Source organism: Choloepus didactylus, chromosome 9, assembly GCF_015220235.1.
Source record: "Choloepus didactylus isolate mChoDid1 chromosome 9, mChoDid1.pri, whole genome shotgun sequence".
Taxonomy (NCBI): Eukaryota; Metazoa; Chordata; class Mammalia; order Pilosa; family Megalonychidae; genus Choloepus; species Choloepus didactylus.
Window position 1 is genome coordinate 63,876,848 of NC_051315.1, and position 22,782 is coordinate 63,899,629.

Genomic DNA, 22,782 nt, shown 5'->3' on the forward strand with positions numbered 1-22,782 from the left:
TTGAACCAAGTTAGCACATGGTCCAAATGAAGGATCTTAGTAGTTTGAAGAGAGTAAAGCAGTGAGATAAGCAGGTCATAACCCCACACAAGGAAGTACTGACAGGCCAAACTAAAAAAAAAACTTTATCAAAGTAGTTAGTTCCATTTTATATTTCAAGATGTGATTTAGATTAGCAAAACAGTATCATTTGTCCCATCAATTAATGTTGCTAATTAGAATTATTGGGTTTATAGTTTTTAAAAAGTTAATCTGTGAATTTATTTTGGTTTTATAGTGTTTTAGCTGTATATAGGAGTTCATATCTAGATTTATGACTGTGTAGATTAACACTATGATAAAAATAATTTAAATCAACTGGGGTAATTTTTTTTCTCTTCAAAGGATCCACACATTACTCAGGTTCAAAAGGTAATATACTATCACTCCTCCTCCCTCAATATATTTCTTCACTTTATAGTTTCAGATTTTCAAAATGCCAGGGAAACAAGAAACTAATCACAAAAGTATACTGACAGTGTTACAGTAAGGAGGGCACTGTTCAAAATTCTAATGTTCATCATTCCTGCCTTGTGGAAAGATCCATACACTAACAATCAGAACCTAGCCCTGGATCTCTGACAGAGCTGGGAAAGCTTCTGGCTGAGTCATTAAACTGCTTTGGGTCTTATTTTCCCAATTTGCAAAATGAAAAGATTTAAACTAGACTAGTGTTCCCTAAAGTGTGGAGACTATAGGTGGTGAAGGGGAAAAAAATTTGGACTATTTATGCATTTATTATACATGTACTTGAAAAAAAAAGTTAATTAGTACATGAAATCTGATTTTACTGATTTAAGGCTAAATTGATTGAAGTAGAAAAGTGAATCAATTTTAAGAAAAAAAAAAGACAAGTGGTAGACAGATATGGCAAAAATCATGAGGATGATATGCAAGTGAATGAACTTGGAAAGGGTTAAACAGGATGATATAAAATGACACTTTGAGATCTAAAATTCTGTTACATGACAATATTCTGAAGGTTAAAGGGGTCAAGGAACTCAGAACAGCTTCTTTGGGTAGCTTTTGGCATGCTTGTTTGAAGAGGGTTTCAGAAAGACCTGGTGCTTTTTGTTACATTGATTTATTTTATGCTCTCTTTTTCTCATTATAAATTTAGCATTAATAAGACTTAGTATGAGCTCTCAAATTCATTCATCTATTTTTGTAAGTAGAAAGTTTTTAGGCTCTTTTAACTTGACATCTCATGAAAACTCTTATGTTATGCAAGGTGCATTTGCCTTTAAAAAGCATGAGCTGTCTGTCTCCTGTTTGCACTGAGTTTTCATTGTGACTCCTTACCACATTGTTGCTTCACTTCAAAAAGCTATTGACTTGGATGGGCTTTGCTTTTGATCCTAAAGGCGTGAAATCAAAGGTCTGTCCTTAGCAGCCACTTCCTGACACTTGCCTCCTGACAGTGGATGTGACTAGCACTACCATTCTACAGTTTCCTTTCATGTGCCATTTTACAATTCGTGGTAAGAATACAAAATAGCTAGACAGACTTTTTCAGCAATATCCAAATACTTCAAAATAGCCAAAATGCTGTAACTTTTTGGATATCCTTTCTGGAGCCAGGTAAATTGAGAACTGGTTTTTCTCCCCGGTCTCTCTCCAATTTCTATACCCTGTTATTCTACTTCTCTTATTTTCTTATTCCCTCTTTTTCCTCTATTTAATAATCAATGCAGTTCCATTTGTTGACTGCCTACCATGTATCAAGAATACATACATATATTTCATTTAATTCTCAAATAACCCTAAAGATCTAGTTTTACAGTTGAAGAAACTGAGGTTGCAAAAGCCAAGTAAGTTGGCTTAAGGCAGAGCCAGGACTTCTCATTCAGTTCAGCTGGACTCTAATGGATGTATGTTACCTACACATGTCTGCCCATTCCCTTCTTTCTCTGCCTGCTGCTAGTGTCTGTATCTCCAAAGTAACCTGGAGCAGAAGACCCTGGGGGAAAAAAAGACGTGTGACTGGCAATTGCCCCGAACCCAGGCAAAAACAGAGCACACCAGGAAACAGAACTCAGCTGTGTGGGCTGCCTGCCTTGGTGTGTATAACTGGCTGAGTGCCTCAATCCTGAACTTCAAATATCAGTACCAGAAGCTGAGTGCTTCCAGTGATGGGAGAGGGAGGGACAGACCTATATTTCCACTCGTGATCTAACTTACCTGTCCACAGGTACGTGCTATAGAGGGAGCTGTACAATAGAACAAACACCAGAATTTGTCCAACAAAATTTTTTTCTTTAACAAAATTCCATATCATCATTCCAGCACAGACAATAGACTAAGAAAAAAAATTATAGGAAACTTTGTAAGTAACAAAGAAAACCATACTCTTTAATACTGCCACAGAAAATAACTATTACATCAATCATATTCCTGTAAGTTTTAGTCACAGTCAATATGTTATAATTATTCATTTCAAATTATTACTAAATACTTATGAACTATTGTATATGAATTATACTAAAACTTCAAGTTTTATTATGATGAATTCTTCCTTTTATATAGAGCCTTTAACAATGTACATATTCATTTTAAAGATAACTACATTTTAAATACTAACCTTATGTTTAGTAATGGTTTACTTAGCAAACACTAAACTTCTTTCTGTTATAATTTGAAATACATAGATTTAACTAGGAAAATATTTTGAGTTCAATTTTTAATAATTCAATTATTTCTATTAAAAATGCAAGGTTATCAATAAATGCTATTATAAGCCTCAAGCCTTTAGACAGTTCAAGTCCTATTGCAATATTTAATATATTAGACATAAATTAATTGTTATCAAATTGTAATTGATTGCATTTGGTAATACTTTATAACTGGACAAACCCAGCAAAGTAATTTTCTCCTCTAGAGTAGAATAATCCATGAGAAAAGCGTAGTTCTAAATATCTGTAGGTTTACTAACCTGAGCAATTAGTAAATTAGCGGTAAGCATATGAGGAAGCTGTTTATATTTCTTACTCAAAAGAAGAACAGCCAGAGACCAGATCTTAAAGACAAAAGGTTCACAAGTTATTCAGGTTTCTTAATCTTTACAGTTACTCATTAAATAACCCACTGACTAGCCTCTTTAAAGAATCTTTTTTATCCTGGTTCAGAAAGCATTTCTGATATTTTATTTAACCTGTCTAGTTCCAAAAGGATGTTAAGGCCAATTACTATACCCAAAGTAAATAAAAAAGTGTGGAGCATTCCCATAGTAAATTAACAGTCTCCAATTTACAGGACCTTTAAGATCTAAAGTTTTGACAGGGTCACAGTGGTTGGAGTGGAACACAGGTTCACCAAAGGAGTTTTGGTGGGAGATGTGTTAGTATTATAGTTCTTGCGTTTTGATTTCCACTATTGGTTCATGAGCTACCAGGCTGTCATACTTCAAACAACACATACTACTTGCCCTAAGATTAATCTCCTTGCATTCCTCATAATTAAAAGAATTGGGCTTCTATTCTGCCTATCTAGTGGCAAAGTAAGTATGCTGGTTGATTTTCTTCTTTCTTTTCCCTCATTGTCAATCAAAATTTATATAGTCCCTCTCCACAAACTGCCCTCTGGTGAATGGGCATATTTAAGAATATTTGACAGAAGTGAAATTTCTTGAAAATTACATTAATTATGCATTTATTTGTTGCCAATATAGACATTCATCCCCATCTCCTTTCCTTTAACAGTAAAAATTTTTTTTCCAGCTTAAATACTGTTTGAATTCAATAGTCACCTTCATCTATAAGATGTTCTATCTAGTTGCCAAATGCTTAATTATTTAATTTGATCTAGGTATATCCAATTTGAGAAGTAAAATAAAGTTTTATTAACAATAAATGGGTGGTCAGACTTGATTTCAAAGATCCCTTCCAACCCTTTGATTCTAGATCAGCTAGTATTTGTATGGAGATTCACCATTCATGGAATGCTTTCCGCATGTTAATTATCTCATTTAACCCTTAAAAGAACCCTTGGAAATAGGTAAAAATATTGTCTCTCTTTTATAGCTGAGAAAGCTGAAGCTTAGAGAGATTAAGGTAACTCCACAGAAATATGCAGCTAGTTTGTGGTAGCGCCAGGAGTGTCAAATCCGGGTCTGACTAACTCTCACGCCTTGTCTACTAGATAACTCTAACTCCCAAGTGGAAAGACAAAACTCAGCTAATCAGAGGGCCGATATTATATTTATGGGCAGACTTTAGTTTTCTCTGTTTCACAAGAACCTAAATTTTTAAATTCCTAACTTTTTGTTACTAGCCTATTCGCAAACTTATTCTGTGATTTTCTCATTCTTCTTTACACTGATACTTACTTACCAAGGAGACTAGGCTGATAATACTGATATCAAAACTAACATTCTGGATGGCGTATGCCAATGGCTTAGGGTCCATAGTGGGAAAGGTCAGCAACCAGGCAGAAACATACACGATCGGTGCAGACACAAATGTGCTTATTACCATCCCTGAGGTTATCTGCAAACATGAAATCAAATTGGGGAAAGAATCACAATCTCTCTTAAAACAATTGCCTTAAACTGTAAATAGTCACAGCACACTAAAGCAATCTAAAATAAAAGCAACAGTCAGTAAAAAGACATTATAGAACCCATCATGTTATCCAATAGCATATTTCCTTTTCTGAGATTTCTTTTAAAAAAATACAGTTAAGTTCCCTTTTCTAATCTTCCAATCTCATGCTCAATTTTATATTTGAACATGACAGATATGAGGCAATTCCACTGCTGGTGCTTATCTTCTAGATTCTAGAAAGCAAACCATATTCATGATCTAATTAATGTATGAAGAGTTTCCTTCCATACAATTTCACAAAATATAGGGCAATAAAAGCAATTCAAAAAGAAGAGAAAAATTAACATGAACCATTTTACAGATTATATAATGGAATGGACCTTCATTAAACAATTTTTTTCCCTCATATATTATTTCAAAAACATTATCTTTAATGCTGTAAATAGCATGTACACTACACTTAGTGTTAATAATAATTAATTGATTTTAGCTATTAACTGCTGATGATTATGTGGTATGTTGCATCTGGTAGTTGAATTATCAATAATGAAAAGATCCCCCCCCCCCCAATTTCAAGTTACCCTCTGTAAATAACTTGCAGGCTTAAATAGAAGTAAAGCAACAACATCCTTGAAACAAAAGAGACTAATGGAAAAAGTCATGGCTGAATAAAGACCCCAGATTAAATACTCCAAATACATGTTACATGATGCCTCCTTATTTACAATGAGGTAGCTTAGAGACATTAAAAAATGCTGATTTCTGTGTTTTAAAAATTCTTTTTCTGCTAACCATGAAAACAAACTTAGAAGGTGGTATATACATACAATCTCTACTTCCATGTTGAATTGTGTTGCAAAAATAGCCACTCCTGGTGCTACAGGGAAGACACCATACAAAAATGCGTAATTTGATAAACTTGTATGGTTCACTACACTGTCATCTTTGTCCAAGAGTTCCACCATTTCTCTGCACAGAAGAGGCAGCACCAGGCTGAAGAGACAAGAAATGTATCATTCATTTACTATCAAAACATGCCGGTCCTCAAGTGGTAGAGTGCCCTGGTGAGCTTGACTGTAGGTTATTCTTCTCTTGCCAGAAGGTATATATCTATTTGCATGCACATGTTCTCTGCCTGCCTTCTCATAGATTTGGTTGAAAGCATCAAGAATTCTACTTGCAGCCATTTAAAAGTAACAGTAGTCTGGAAATATGTAAAACATCAGGGATTGGGAGGATAAACAATTTTCTTTTTTTGCTGTTCTACAAATAATTTTCTTGCAAAAAACTGGTAAAAATTGCAATTATAGCTGTTGTTTCTTGCTTCCTCTTTGGGCCCACTAAAATGTTAAAAGGGGAAAAAAAAGGTTGACAATCTGAATAAGAACTTTTTCTAAGAAAATTACTAAACTCCTCTTGGGAAAAAAAATGATCTTTTTTATGATTAGGGTTTAAATCATTTAAGTAATGATAACAATGCTGCTCAATAAGATTCTAAAAATCAACTGCAAAAATAGGTATCACTTATGCTTAGCTCTTCATCTTTGTAAAGGTAAAGAGTTTAGAAAAGGGAACTGAAACAACGGAGGTGGAGCATAAAATGAATGAAATCCAGTTCCAGCAAAGTGTCAATAATGAAATAAATCCTTCAGGACACCATAGAAAGAACATGTCAACAGGAGCTGAGCTTATAGGGCTTATGTATTTCCTTTAAGTGTATCAAGACCAAAGTTGTTAACATCCTTACAGCAGCACATACAGAGATGCTCTGGATGGAACAGAGAACCACTCTTACATGTATTTTTTTTTAATTCAAGAGAAAAAGAATAAAAGATCTAATAAGGATTAAAGACCCAGAAACAAAAGATAAAAAACAAGAACATTTAAATTCCACTTGTTAGTCAAAGTTGGTAACACTGGTATTAGACCATATTTATTACTATGGCAATATTAATCACTTTGTTTCTAAGGAGTAAAACACCACCAAAAATAACATTCAGAATTTATATTCATTATTATTACTTTCAAAATATCAATAAGACATCATATTGTATTGGTCTCATGAATTTACTGTGTATGCAGAAACTGATTTCAATGGTTAAGTATGCTCCAAGTGCCCTGGGACAAACTTCAGTAAAATTATGTCACCTGCCCCGTGAAGTACTATATGGCTAATGAGTTGAGTAGGCTGAAAAACTATTAACCAAGGAGCTGAGAAGAACCTTTTATTTGAGGCTAGAATCAGATGATTGATAATAATCATTCATATTCTCAATATAGTTGAGAAAATTCAACTAACATCAGAATTACATTTTCCCCAAATTCATGAAATAAAGTTTTTATTCAAAATTATCGTTCTCATCCTAAGATGCTTTTGACTTGGGATTTTAACAGATTTAGAAAACTCAGAAATCCTGCAAAAATTCCTTTAAAAATATGATCAAACTGGGACATCAGGAGAGTAAGTAAAATTATATAAAAGCTGTAAGGAAACCAGTAGTCATTATCCTCTGTCAGTAAAATGGAGAGAATTTGTCTATATGGAATAAGGAGATGATTTTCCACAATATACCAATGTCACATTTTCCTTTAAATCACAACTACTTCATAAGGAGGGATATTAATATCAGACTATTCACAGGAGAACATAGTTGCAGATACAACCCAAGGAATTGCCTAAACAAGTATCACCAAGTTAAATAAGCAAAACTTACAGTTTAGCTGTGATGAGAAGAATTAATACAACAAATGCCGACTTCTTCAGTTTCTTTATTTTTCCTACTATTGTAAGACCAAGATAAAATAGGGCTGATCCAGAAAAAGAATTTGCAAGCCCATCAAGAAAATTCTCCATATATACTGGCACCTTTTGATCAAGAATAAAATTGAAGGCGATTCCAATGAAAACCATAAATACTATTGGGTTCTGTAACACCCGTAGAAGTCCAAGTCCTACAATTTTTACTTTGTTTTGAGAAGCATTTTGAGTGTCTTTCCACTTCTGGATTTCACAGAAGATAAACCCTATAGGGTTTAACATCATAAGAGATATTGGTGCTACCAAATAAATGTACTGGAGATATTCTGGGTAGGTAGTTTGATATAAAGCTTCAACTGAAAAACAAAAATTAAAATTGATTTAAAAATGATTACCACAGAAATACTTAAGCATATTATGTATATAACATTTTCTATGCTTAATGATACCATACTGCAAATTAATCTAAATAGTGCAGAATGACCCCAATTAGCATATTTTGGAAAAGTTAAGTACAGTAATAAAACTGAAAGGGAAGAACATACTATATTAAATGTCATCTAGCTCAAAAACAATAAACAACTTTTTCATTAGTTCTAATAAAATCTCACTAATTTTGAGTATCTAGGGGCTAAGACTAGCCTTAAATAGCAGATGACCCAACAATTCAACTTTTAGGTATATACACAAAAAATTGAAAACAGAGAGTCACACAGGTACCTGTATACCAGTGTTCATAAAGCAGCATTATTCGCAATAAACAAAAGGTGGAAACAACCCAAGTGTCCACTGGCAGATGAATGGATGAGCAATATGTGGTATATACATACAGTGGAGTATTATTCAGCCATAGAAAGGAATGACGCTCTTGATAGACAATGCAACAAGGATGAACCTTGGAAACATTAAACTAAATGAAATAAGCCAGACACACGATGACAAACAATGTATGAATAAATTCATACACAGAAAGTAGATTAGAGTTTACTAGGGGCTGGTTGAGGGGGAAATGGGAAGTTACTGCTTAATGGGTACAGAATTTCTGTTTGAGGTGATGACAAATTTGGAAATAGAGAGTGGTGATGGTTGCAGAACATTGTGAATATGATTAATGCCACTGAATCATACACTTAAAAATGGTGAATTTTGTTACATATTTTACATATTTTATAAAATAAAAGGGACAGAATTGTAGAATTTTTTAAAGAAGCAATTCAAAGTAAAAATATAGTTGCCTGAACATTAAAGTAAACAAACATTTAAGTAGCAATAGCAACAAGGCGGTTGTCAGTACTGTTGGAGAGAGCAGTTTTACTGGAGTAGTGAGGCAGAAAGATTACAAAGGATTAACGTGAGAATAGGAAGTGAGGGACTGAAAAAAATGAGCACTGAAAATCCTTAAATTTGCTTCTGAAGGATAGGAGAGAGATTGCAACCTGGAAAGGCTGACAGAGTGAAGTCAGAGGAAGACTATTTTAAAATGAGAGAGACTTGGGTATGCTTACCTGCTTGGCAGGTAGAGCCAGCAGAAAAGATGACCTTGACTGATGAGTCAGGAGAAGGGCCTACTATTAATTCAAGATTGGGGTATTTTCCAGAAAAGGACACAGAGAAAAGGGAGCTGGGATTATTGGCTTCACATCAAAGGTTTATGGCAGTCCATGGAGTCCAAGCTATGTAGGAAAAGAAGTGAAGATGGGTGATAGCTGGCAGAAAGTAGAGGAGTCAGAGACTAGAGGTCCCTATGAAGCCCAAGAATTAAGTGTAATTGGAAGTTTAGGATTTTGGAGTAAATCAGATAGTGAGCTATCTGGAAGTGTTCATGGGAGTTGGTGGCCAAAGTGGAGTAGAGGAAAACATCATTGGAGATGGGGAGGTCAATAGAATTTGGTGAGGTCAGAGAATTTGGTGAGTAGTTTGCACTGATGCTGAAGTCAAATGAGATAATGGCAAAACTTGGGATAGGGAAGAGGGCCGCTTTCTTTCCTCTCCTTCTGGGACTCCCACAATGTGTATATTGGTATACTTGATGGTGTCCCAAAGGTTCCTCAAACTGTTTACTTTTCTTCATTCTTTCTTCATCCTCTCCTTAGACTGAATGATTTAAATTTCTTATCTTCAAGTTTTCTTTCTTTTGCCAGCTCCAATCTGCTATTGAACTCCTCTAGGGAATTTTTATTTTCTGTTACTGTGGACTTCAGTTCAGTTTGGCTCCTTTCCATAATTTTCATCGCTCTCTATATATTCTCTTTATGTTCATCTATTGTTTTCCTGATTTTCTTTAGTTCTATGTTTATGGTTTCCTTTAGGTCTTTGAGCATATTTTGGACCATTTTTTAAATCTTTGTCTAGTATGTCCTAGGTCTGGTCCTGCCAATTTCCCAACCCTCTTTACAAGGTTCTGAATGTACCCTCTCTAGGAAAAGGTCCTCATGGTCCTGGGCACTGACTGCACTGTGTGTCCTACAGCCAGAAATCCCTTGCCCCAGGCAGCACAACTGACAGCTCTCCCACAGTTCTGTAGGAGAGCTTGGTGAGCTGCCTTCTACAGGAAGAGCAAGTTCTGGCTGGCGAGTGCCTCAGGCCACCACCAGACAAATTGGGCCAGGCATACAAGCTCCTAGTATGTGCATGAGAGATCTGCACTGGGAGTAGGGTTGTGCTGTGTGCCAAGCTGGTGAGGTGTAAGGAAGGTGCCAGCCAAGGTGCCACAAGATCCTACTGCCTTTAAGTAGCCTTTTTCTTGATTCAGCACTTGTCCTATTACTGCAGTCCTTTAACTATTTTTTGAACTTTGAGAAAGATGTTTCTGTTATTTCATGCTGGTTATTCAAAGCTTCTGTGGAGGATGGAGCCCTGAAGTGTCTCACTCTGCCATTTGGTCAGAGCGGGCCTTAAGGGTTTTTAAGGGATCTTTTAAAGGTTTGACTATACACGATGACTTTAGACCTAATCATTGCATAAGATGTGTCAGCATATAGGGGACTGGGGGGGGGTGGTGTCAGACTTCTAGCAGATTCTTGATGGACATGGGGGCTGCTGATCAGATTTTGGGTTGACCAGGGTAATTCAGACAGAGCCTTGGAGTAAACATCCTGGTTTCTAGCACATTTTTGGCAATGGTTCCTGAAATTATCCAATTAAGGCACATAAAGATGAAAGATAGAAGAAGAAAAGAACAGCTACAACCACTCACAAGCAGAGAGGCAATCATGTGAAAAATGTAAAAGATTAGTTTTCTCAATTTACACTGAGATAAAGTAACAAAAGGTAGGAAAATATATTTGTTTACTTACTCAGGATACATAAGTTCAGTTGACGTTATGCACACGTTCCGTTAAAGTTATGTAACTAGATTATATAACCTTTAGAAGTTCTCCTTGTTTTCATTAGTGACAACCTACTTTTTATCCCCCTTTTTTTTCATCTATGCACATACACAGGTCTACAATGTCCCCCGAATGAAGCAGTCATTAAAATAGTCTATTATATAAAATTTCACAAATTCTTTCCAATGATTTCAAGTTATATATTCTAGCTCTATAACTCTTAATGGTTTTCCTTCATATAATCATAAGGTTTCATAATTAAAAAACATGCAGCACTTTTAATAACTTTCTCGAGAGCTACACTTCTTCTGATTTTCAGATTACATATTCTATCTCTAAGAGAACTGTGTTCATACCTGCCCACCATTCAATTTTATTTAACCGAACATGTGTTGAAAAGCCTTGTGTTTTCGAGTACAAGAATTTTCTCAAGTAGCCCCAACAAAAAAATACATGGTTGTTTCCTTTGATAACTTATAGCTATAGTTATATGATCTACTCAAAGCCCCTTAAATTAATGCCTTTCTAGAAATTTCCTGGCATACTCACACTTAATCACTACCACATAATCTACTTTAGATTATTTTAAGAGATTAATGCAAGTTTGAGCAGTAGTTTTTGTTTTTGTTTTTTTTTAACCTACAGCTAGCCAGTCACCAAGTACTTCCTTCTTTTGCAGGATCTTTTGTATTTTCTCCTCTTGCTTCCTACTACTACCACTACTCAAAAATCCTAAAATTAGATTATTTAATGAGTTTACCAACCTATATTCTTTCGGTTTTTCTTGATCACCCCCTTAAACCATTTACTCACTTTTAACTATAACATCTAATTCTTAACTTTCAAAAATTCAACTTTTTCCAAGACTCCTATGGCCCATCGAGAGGCTATTAAAACAACAATTTTCCTTTGACATTCATAGCTCAGTCTCCACAACTGGAGTCCCTTATTTATGCAATTCATCTCTCACTCTTCCTTAATGCAAAATCTCCAGCTGTCAGTTTAGTGTCACCATCACACCAAATACCATGTTTAAATTACCACTTCACATGCTGATCATTCCATCATCCCCTGACTTCTTGAAACCTTTTCTCCTATCTTACCCAAATCTTACCTACTATTTAAGATCTGTCTTAGGTGCTACTTCTTCCAGAAGTCTTCAATCTACATCCTGACCTCCAGTTTTCTGGATGGCTGTGGTACTTTGTTTCATATTAGCACTGCCTTGACAAAGTCTACATTCCTTGAAGGCCCCATTTTATAACCCCCAGGCTCCAGCACAGTGCTGGGCACATGTGAAAATACCGGCTGCATGGAATTAACCAATATCAATGAACGTCAAAGGCATTCAGACATCATAAAATGTATTCTGTAATACAGTAATTTATATCTATTCTTGGTTAATCTATTTCTTTTTATATCCAATTTTTTTTACCTTTTACATATTCTGAATATACATAAAGCAGATTACTACTGAGGTATTTTAAGTCAGTTGAACAGATGTACAAAGGAAAAGTAAAGGCCAGTGGGCAGAGCAACATTTGTGATTAAATAAATACTTGTTTAATTAATAGAAGAATACAGCTCAACACAGGAATTTTAGTCCATTTCTGCTTAATATTACATCTTTATCTATAAACTGGCAGTACTTTTCTTTTGTTACCTAACTGAAGATAGTTTTTCAAATCTGAAAAGAATGCATTTGAAAGGAGTGACCTATATTATCTAAAATTAGATTTATTATCATTATATCAACTATTAAGATCTAATTATTTAATGCTTATAAATAAGACTCTTGGGGAAAGGGAGAATCCCACTATGAGGAATTATTATATAGCTTTGAAGAGCCAACAGACAAAATTAGCCACCCACTGTGGCTCCTATTTTGATTCCTGTGGGGTTTCAATCCCCAGCAAAGAACACAAAGACCCAGACAAGATCATTCTATTATTTAATGGCATACAGTTAAATGCTTCATTTCCTTTCTGTTTACAGCTCAAGCACTAGAGCATAATTATGATTAGTCAGGGTACTTATGCTATCAGCATTGTTTGAAGAATAAATTATAGGACTTAACTATGCCCTATTAGTATCTTTTAATGACAGAGGAAGGGAACCATTTTGATATGCTGAAATCAACATTTCACTTTGGTAAATTCTTAATTTACTCTTACATTCAGATTTCTTTAAGTACCTTTAAAAAGAACTGTTCTACAAAACAGTGAGGCTTTTTTTTTAGTCCATAATAACACACTATAGTATTCTGTCACTTGAGTATGGATAAATCTTCTCTGTTCACCCTGTAAGAGACCAGAAGGCAGATGGGCATGGACAAGAATAAACAACCTCATCAAGGAGCAGACACATGGTCCTGAAAATTCTGTACCACACCTTCCAATTTGCAGGTATGTGAGAAAGCACTCCTGTCTACACTATTGGATTTTGGTAAAATTATTGTCTACTACCTAATGTTACAAGAGTTTTTATATTATTTGTGATTAAAAGCAAAACTATAAAAGTAAAAATTACAACTTAAAATCTACAAACGTAATCATTAGGGAAATTGGGCCCACTGGGAACATGATTATTACCAGGTTCACTGATTTCATGTGGAACATAAGAAAAGCAATGATGAGAATGGCTGATTACTTCTTTTATTTGGAGATTCTGTCTCAATATGAAAATGGATTAATCTACTATAATAGATCTTTTTCCACTGCTACTCATTTAATGGAATATTTTTGGAATATTACAGAGGAAAAAAACTGATTTTCTGAATCTAACAAATTACAAAAGCTGGTTAGGTCTTCTCAAAATTAAATGGGCAAGTTACATAACTGTGTGGAATAAGAGAATGCCTAGGGTTTAGAACCAGAAGAACTAGGTTTGGGGCCCCTACTCTGTCACCTGTTAGCTGTGTGACTTTGGATAAGACAATTAATCTCTGTAAGCCTGTCTCCTTATTTGAAAATGAGGATAATAATATCTGCCGTACCTCAAATGAGATAAATATGCAAGAAAGTACTCTGTAAACTATAAAGTTACAAACGTTAGTTCTGTTTAGTTATGGGCTTACTAATCTATGTTAACAGGAAACTATATACTTAAAATACATGTCTAAATTAAGACACAGTATTTACTAAATATTTAAGTGGTATTGAGCCACTTCTAAGATCCTTATACCACAAACACCTTATCAAATCTAATTATTAATGTTCCTGAAGAGATGAACAAACATATTAATTTCTTGCTCTTTTATTTTCAAGTCTTTATTAAAATGCACGATTTATCCTTCACTTTAAAATTCAGTAAACTTAAAGGAACACGTATCTAATTTCTGACTATTTACAACTTAGTTATCTAAGAAGCTAGTTCTTCCTCTCTCTTAAACCTCCTGCTTTACTCATAGTTATTTAATTTCTTAGATATCTCTCTATTTCTAGTGGGTGAGATGGAGAAGTGACAGAGGAAGAGAAAGATGAAAAGTATAGTCCACTAGAATCCTTTTGGTGCCAGTGGTGAAATAAATTGGGGAGGAAGGGTTAAAACTACTGGATAAGAAACTGGAAAATTAATGGTAGATTTCAATTATACTTTTCAAAAACTTCCATTCAATTCTCTCCTCAGTAGACATATTATCAGAGTCCTTCACCGACCACCTACCTCAAACAGTACACCCCCATCCCTATCCCTCAACACCATTTTATTTTTAACAGTCCTTGTGACCACCGATGATACGTTAATTTTTATTTCATTATTTACTTTCCCATTAAAATTTTAAAAACTTTTTACTCTGAAATACTTCCAAACTTACAGGGCAGTTACAAAAATAATACAAATGCCATGCAGAGAACTGCAACAGACCTTTATCCTCCAAATACCCAGATCCACCATTTTTAACATTTTGCCACATTTGCTGTATCATTCCATCTATCCATCTGTTTATCTATCCATCTAGCTATCTATCCATCCATCTTTCCATCTATCAGTCTGTCTATCAATCTATTTTCTGAACACTTGAGGGTAGGTTATATACATCAAGCTCTGTGAACACTTAGCTTAACTTATGTTTTTAACTTATGTTTTTAACTTATGTTAAAATTAACATAAATTTTAATTTTAAAATATTTTAAAAGTAGTCAACAGGTATGCATTTTCTTGGTAAAAAATAACTTACCTATAGGATATCCCAAGACAAAATCATTACTTTGTGTAGCAAAAATAGGGAATAGTCCAGCTTTGCTAAATCGACTATCAGGACTGGCAACCAATAAGGTTAACACACATACAATGAAAAATACAGATGCTTTGGCAATTAAGATACTAAATAGGAAAGACCAATCCACATTGGAAAAATTAAGTACAACCATGTTTTTGAATAATAGAGCTGGAAGTGCAAATCTGCAGACAAAATTTCCTAGTCCTTTGGCCTGTGTTGATGTTATAACATTGGCCCTTCCTGCTATGTAGCCACACAGGACTATGCCAAAGCATTCTAGTAAAGCTGGAAAAAGCCTTGTTATCGACATTGAAGGTGGGCCACCAGTGGCATTAAATCCATGCATTACTGTTGCAGATGGCATCATGGTCATATTGATGGCAATGGTGAAGTTCTTTGTAAGTGAATCAGAAAAAGAATTCATTTCTTTCACCTTCCAACTCTAAACAAATCTCTGGAGAGAAAAAAAGAAAGACTCAGTATAAGAAGAATTCTAGTTGAAATGCTACAGTGGCAAATCTAGACTGACTGACTTATTATATGGCCCAATAAATATACATAATTTCTTCAACTAACACCAGGGAGAAATACAGTGGAAAAAAGGTGGTGGGGGGGGGATGCTAACAACAACATCTTTACTCTTAAACATGGGTCAGCTCAAAATAAAGTTCATGCCACTGTTCCATATTCAATATCAGCCATGAGTAAAATGAGATCCACAAATATTACAGCTGCAGTGACACCTCATGGTCCCCACCAGTGATGCACAATTGAGCTCTGCCAAGTGAATAAGAGCATGGGGCCCACTGAGTCTCTGCTGAATATCCACCTGCATCAACACTCCCCAGGAATTTCAGAAGTTCCCAGGGCTACATGGAGGAATCCCACTGGCACCAGGGGGTCTTTGCCAGCCTTGAGTGTAGGATAGGAAGAAGAGTTCAGTAGAGTATCTCTTGCCAACTTTGAACCAGTAACAACTTTTCTGTGCCCCACTTTCCTCATCTGTGAAATGGTGATAATAGTACCTACCTCACAGGAACATGAGATGATTCAAGTAAAGTCCTTAGAATCAAATCTGGCATAGAGTAAGCGCTTAAAAGTTAAATATAACTTTTGGTAAACTACAAAAGAGAGAATGAAAGAATGATGGCATCCCATCAACCTACCCTTACCTTTTACAACAGACGCACGCACATGCTGTCCTGAATGCCCACAGTCCCTTTGTGCCACAGAGACCTTATACATTCAGCTCACTCTAGAATGTTCTCTCTAGAGAACAGGCCATCACTTTCCACATAATTTACACGTACTCATCCTCCAAATCATAGAGTTCAGGAGTCCCTTCCTCAGGCAAGGCTTCTCTGACCACATAGTTCAGGCCAGGATTCTTTCTCAAGTAGAATTGTGTCCCTTTCCTTTAAGCCACTTTTCCATAATTTTAGTATGCATGACACTGGTTTGTGTCTGTTTCCTTCACTAGACTTTAAAGTGCCACAGAAGCAGGGATTGTACATGTTTTTGCTCACAGTTGTGTCCCTAACACCTAGCACAGTGGCTGCCACACAGGAGACACTTGTTTTTTTTTTCTTTTTGATGAATGACTAAAATAATTACCTTTTGCCCTTTATGGATTAATGTTCTCTCTCAAGCACTATCTAGTTCGTGGATAGAAGTCTTTCTTGTTTTCCTAAATGATATTCTAAGTTTTGACTATAGCAAGAACACAAAATGTGTTCTGAATGTTCTAAAGATGTTCATAAAATTTTGAACACAAAATATGTTGAACATGGTCTAAAGATGTTCAGAAAATGTTAATGCAAGGAACAAATTCTTTATGCTAACATTAAAATAATTATCAGACTCTCCTCTTGCTGCCAGGGACACAATGAACATAAGGTTTGGACAACTCTGCAACTAATCAGCCTTTATTAGTAATTTGAAATTAATATGATGACAATTGCCAATTTCTAAGTGATTATTCTGGGATAACCATCTAAAGTGGCCTTATATAAGGTAAAAAGTAAAACAAACAAACAATCAAAAAAACTCATGTTTCCTGAATTTCACAATACTCAGGTTAAGTTCTCAAACACCCACATCATATTAAAAAGACTCAGATGGCAAGCCAGAGACCAGAAACAACTGATACGTGGGGGTGTGTTTGGAGATAATTTTCTCTGTGCTACCCTGGTATAAACTGAACCATTTAAAACATGTACATTTAATCTGGATTAGAACAAGTATTTTTCTACCAGGATTAGATAAGAGTGGTTAAAATACACAAAACCTACCATACTCACATACTTAAAAGTCTACCAAATAAGAATCAAATTATATCCTGGGAAAATTACTGGTTGGTACAAGTACCCATACTTGTAGTAAGGAGCTAGTAAACACTTAAACAAAAGTGTTAAACATTGGAAGCCCTGAAAAGATGTGGACAATGAAAGGCAGTGCTAAAGAATAAGGTGATAAACTAGTTAGGTCTTCTGATGTTTTTTAAAGTTTGCCTGTATGAATTAACAACTCATACTTCTCACAACCACTTATTTATACTGCACTAATAAATCATTATATTCTAATAATTTTTTAACCAACGGTTTTAACTATAGTAGCCATAAATAAGTGAAAAGAGCAAGGGCTTTGGAGTCAAACAGTCCTGAACCTTAGTTTCCTCAACTGTAAAATGAGAGGAAAAACCTCTTTAGAGGCATAGTGTGAGGACCAAGAGATTCTATATACAGTTTATCACAAAGTAGGTAAATCCTCAAGGAATGGTAGCAACTGCTATTAGGAGTTGTAGTCCTAATAATAAGGAACAAATTAAATACAGTTTGCTGTCCTATGCTAGTTCTCCAAACATAACTGGTATTAAAGATACTCCAACTAAAACAGAAGTATGGGATGGGTCATAACATTATCAGTTTTTGTTTTTATACCAAACAATTAAGAGGAGTTGAATTTAATGTAGGTTGATCTTAAATGGCTAACTGGTGGTTAGCTGTGAAGAGAGAGCTCTTCACTATTCTCAAGGTGATAGCCAAATAGTTGTAGCAATGCCCAGGTTTAACTTTTAATTAGTATCGAAAATTAAGAGCAAAACTTCAAAAAAAGTAATCTGCCCCTCAGGACTGACTCAACTTAGAAAGCAGACTGGAGAAAGAGGGAGTGGAGGTCTGCTAGTGGGTGCTAATAAAAGGCCAGAGCTCTTCGTGAATCTGCGCTACCAGCCTTTAAACCTCACAAAGGAGCTCCTGCCCCCTCCACCTTGTCTCTGGCTGTAAATCCTCCTTTAAGAATGGACCTTCCGCCCCCCTCCCTCTTCTCCCCTGGACTTCCCTTCCTGGCCTGCCCTAGCTGCTTAGGCTGGTGACTTGAGGAAGCAATATGGTGGCTACGTGGCTTTGAACAATCTCATCACCTTGTTTGGCTACATTTTCTCATCTGTACAATAGGAACGGTGACAGGACCCACCTCGAAGGACTGCTGTGAGGATTAAGTCATACGATCAGTGTTGGTGGCTTATCACAGTAGCTGTCACCTTGAGAGCACTCAATAAATGTCAAACTTTATTATGTTTAAAAAAAAAGAAAAGTAATCTGCCCCTTCCCATGAGGTTTTTCAGTTTTATAAAAGCACCGCTTGCTAACTGAAGCAAAGTCTAAATAAATAATCAAAAATAACTTAAAAAGTTTCACTTCATCCTAATCTTTTTTAAAGGGGAGGAAAATGAGCTTTCTAAAGCATTCTTTTAAAATGAACAGGAACTACGCCAAGGGAAGTTAAAAAAAAAATTACATCCAGTGTTTTCATCTTATTAAAAACAAGGCCTGTTGCTGAACAAACAGGTTGATTTCTCACAGTAAAAGACTTCTCTGTGGGGCAGGGAATGGAGACATGCTATACACAAAAAGCTTCTGGTCACTTCATTTTTGGTTTGGATAACATCAGCGAACCACTGAAATTGTAAATAACTGGTATTATTAAGTGAAAACGGGGGCGGGGAAGGGTCTGGCTAACTTCAAAGAGAAAGCTTTGAACTCTTTGGCGGTCAATTTCTCGGCCAAACAACCACTATCTTTTATCCCTTCAGAAAAGCATAATAGAGTGGTACTCTTCAGCCTCAACTGCCACGCCATCCACCCACTCACACCCACTCAGAGGACCAAATGTTCTCCCTAGATACCCAGGATGGGAGTGCTGAGCACTTCCTCTTCTTCCTTGTCGGCAAAGACAAGACTTTGGCCTGCCAAGATAAGGAGTACCGAGAGGACCTAACCAGACAGCAGTGGATCTGGGAAGGCGGCAGTGGAAATGAAAAGACGGCTTGGGGTCTGTGCCTGAGATGAGGAAAAGGTGATCCGCTCAGCCTCCCCAGGACACAAGTTACAACGTCACGGTTACTGACATGCTTCCAAAAGGGGTAGGGACGAACATTTGGCGCAAGGCTCCAGGTAACTGGGCAGAAGCTCCCAGGAGGGGAGGATACTGAGACTACCCTCGGGATAAAATGAAGAGTCCGAGAATGACAGGGTGGACGCCTGTGCAATGGGGCGCTCCCCAAACTGGGGGATAGCAGTGCTGTCACCAGGGGGGACAAGCCGCCCCTTCCCCTGCGCAAGCCTTCCCGAACTGCCCAGCACGTCCCATAGGCAGGCACTGCCGGGCAGGGCGCGCAGGCCGCGGGGCAGGGCGCAGTGGACGGGGCGCTGCCCACCTGCCCAGACCCGAGGGGCAGGGACGGCGGCGGGGCCCCTCGGTGTCCTCAAAGCCAAGCCAGGACCCGCAGGTCCACGCCCTGGGGAGCCAGCTCACCTGCCAGTTCTGTAGCCCCCGGGCCGCAAGGAGGAGGGAGCCGATGCTCGCGGAGGACCAGGCAGGGAGAAAATTCTTGTCATCTCCCGCCCGGACCCTCCCCGCCGAGCGCGGCCCCTTACGCGACGAAGCAGTAGCGGCACGTTCGGAGTAAGTGAGGGGGCGCCAGCCGTGGCCAGGTCAGCTCCTCCCCGAGGCAGCCGCGCGGCCCCGCCCCAGCCCCACCCCCGGTCCCGCCCGCCGTCCCGGCCCCGCCGGTCGCCCGTCGCCAAGCTGCAGGCCTCCGGCGGCGGGACTTCCGGCTGCCCGACTGGCAAAATGGCGCCACGGCTTCCTAAGTCTCGCTGGGTTCTCCCGAGGCCCTGCTAGAAGGTTCTGCCCTGAGAGGCGTCTCTTCCTTCCCTCTAACCTCAGCCTCGTATAATCTGCCAATTCCTTTCGTGGTCAACCTAGTCCTTTTTGTAGCATAGAGTTTAAATCCCAGGACGTGGACTCAGACCTGGGTCAGAATCCTGCCTCCCATGCTCTCCAAGACAATGTGGCCTTGACCTCTGTCCTAGATGGAAAGAGATTAAAATATCTATAGAGCCTTAGAATTGTGCTTGATTTAGAATAAGCACCCAATCCATGACCTCGGATATTTCTATTGTGGGGGCATGTACAAGCATATCCACTCAGGCTACAGAGAGGAAACTAGTTATGTTGGAAAATTTGGATAGGTCCCCAAATAAAGTGCTCTGCTTTGAAACCCGAATAAACTCTGTAGTTGTGATACTGACCAAACATGAGGTTCTCTGATGATGGGCATTACAAACAATCTATGACACAGGGGTTTCAAAAGGAGAAAGATTATTGCTACCTTAAGCAAGAACAGATGACCTAAAATCTGTCTTCCCGGACTACAGTTAACTCTGAGAGTTTTTTTTGGTTTTTTTTAATAGTATCAAAAGATGGAAAAGATGGGCAGGTTTTAAGATGAGTATAATGGCTTGAGATGATAAAGTTAGAGATGATCTAATCATTGAGTGTGCACAGATTGATTACATGCTTAGTCAGAGAATGTATGTAAGAAGACAGTGACATGAGTTTTAGAATTATAATGACGTATAGGTCACTTATAAAAAGTGAAGCTGCTGTGCCTGTCAGGTGGGCCAATTTTGGATAGATTTAGCTTTATTTAGTAAGATAGTTTAGGAATTGGGTTAGTTCTGGGTTGACTCAAGTTCCTTCATTAACAAACATTAGGAGCTGTCTTGTGACATAAGACTCCAAAGTTGATACAACCCACCCTGTTTCAGTTTGCAAAAGCTGCTGCAATGCAATATACCAGAAATGGGTTAGCTTTTACAATGGGGATTTATTAGTTTACAAATTTACAGTTCTAAGGCCATGAAAATGTCCCAATTAAGGCATCAACAGGATGATACCTGGACTCTGAAAACAGGCTGCCGGCATCCGGGGTTCCTCTGTCAGATAGCAAGGTACATGGCTAGTGTCTGCTGTTCCTTCGCTTCTCAGTCTCATTGCTTTCAGCTTCTGGTTCCAGTGGCCTCCTCTCTGAGCTTCTGTGGGTCCTGTCTTAGAGTCTCCAGGGTTTTTCTCTTCAAGCTCTCTGGATGTTTCTCTTTGAGCTCTCTTAGCATTTCTGGGTGTTTCTCTCTGTCTTCTATCCTCATAAAGGACTCCAGTAAAGGATTAAGACACACCTTGAATCGGGTGAGTCACATCTCAATGGAAACAACCTAATCAAAAGGCCCCACCCACAATAGGTCTGCCCCCACAGGGATGGATTAAAAGAACATGGCCTTTTCTGGGGTACATAACAGCTTCAAACCAGCAGACTCCACCCGTTGGACCCCCAAAAGATATGTTCTTTCCATATACAAAATAGTCATTAAATCACAATATCACAAAAGCCTTAAATCGTTTCAGTGACAATATTAAGTACAAAGTCTCATCAAAATCAGTTACAGGCATGGTCTGTCCTGAGGCAAAATTCTCCTCTGGCTGTGGATCTGTGAAACTTGGAACAAGTTATCTGCTTCCAAGATACAAAGTAGGGACAGTCATAGGGTGAACATTCGCATTTCCAGAGAGAGAAACTGGAAGGAAAACAGGCGTCAATTTCCTAAACAGTTCCAAAAACCTGCAGGGCAAACTTCTTTAGATTTCCAGGTTTGAAAGTCATTCACAGAATGATGTTTCATCCTTGGGGCTTGAGAAAGCAACAGTCCCACTCATTCCAAGGGCTTGTGCAGTGGCCCTCTTCTCTCCAGGCACTGGGGTGAGAGCTCCGACATCTCTAAGCATTGAGGAGACTGCCATGTTCTCGGCCCCACCCTCCTTAAGCATCTGGGTGGCAGCTGGACTCTCTGCCATCTCCAGGACACATGCCCCATTCTTTTAGAACAGTGGGGTGGTGGCCAGGCTCTCTGCACTCCCCAGGGAATGTGCTCCACCCTCTCTGAAACCTGGGGAACCAGCACTTTTCCTGAAAAACAGGAAGGAAGGCAAACTCTTGGGCAAACTCACCCTTTCCACATGCATGGGTGGGTCTGCTCTCCTGGCTCGAGGCTTCTTTGCTCCAGACCTCAGTTACCATGGTTCTGCCTTTGAAGTCGTTTTTCCTTCAATCTGTCCCTTTTCTGTCCCTCTTAGTCCAGGCTGGCAGTGGTTTCATTCATACAGATCTCACAAAAAAACTTGTCGGTTTTACATGCAGCACACAGTGGTCTCAACCATCAGACAATAGGACTTTGCACAAATCCTTTCTGGATAACTCCATCTCCAAGCCTGACTTGCACTGAAATGGATGACTGGTTCTTCCATGTTTGGTTAAATCCTCACATGGGGCAGTAGCCTCCAGGATCTCACTTTCTGGAAGCCCAGAATTTTAAAAACCATCAGTTTCTGGTTTCTTTGTACCTGAGAGTTCAGTTCTCAGCTTATCCTTTTCCTCTTGCAGTTGACTATAAGCTGCAAGGAGAAGCCAGGCCACACTTTGCACATTTAATTTGGAAATGCCTTCAGCTAAGTATCCAAGCTCATTGCTTTCAAGTTCTGCCTTCCATCTGACACCAG

General features: G+C 37.9%; 1 protein-coding gene across 3 annotated transcripts in view; it reads right to left on the reverse strand.

Moving 5' to 3' along the window:
* The window catches only part of GPR155 (G protein-coupled receptor 155), a 39,404-nt gene extending 19,533 nt beyond the window's left edge, over positions 1–19,871 (reverse strand). For 2 of the 3 annotated variants that reach the window (XM_037849235.1, XM_037849234.1), the window contains exons 1-7: positions 19,702–19,871; positions 14,845–15,340; positions 7,295–7,694; positions 5,408–5,573; positions 4,368–4,523; positions 2,972–3,055; positions 2,221–2,338 (exon numbers count right to left, since the gene is read on the reverse strand). In XM_037849235.1, coding sequence (XP_037705163.1) covers positions 2,221–2,338; positions 2,972–3,055; positions 4,368–4,523; positions 5,408–5,573; positions 7,295–7,694; positions 14,845–15,310 — 1,390 coding nt within the window. In that variant the 5' untranslated portion in view covers positions 15,311–15,340; positions 19,702–19,871. Of the gene's footprint in view, positions 1–2,220; positions 2,339–2,971; positions 3,056–4,367; positions 4,524–5,407; positions 5,574–7,294; positions 7,695–12,861; positions 14,773–14,844; positions 15,341–19,701 lie in introns of those variants that run through there. The other variant, XM_037849236.1, reaches the window with a different exon arrangement.
* Positions 19,872–22,782: the final 2,911 nt, after the last annotated feature.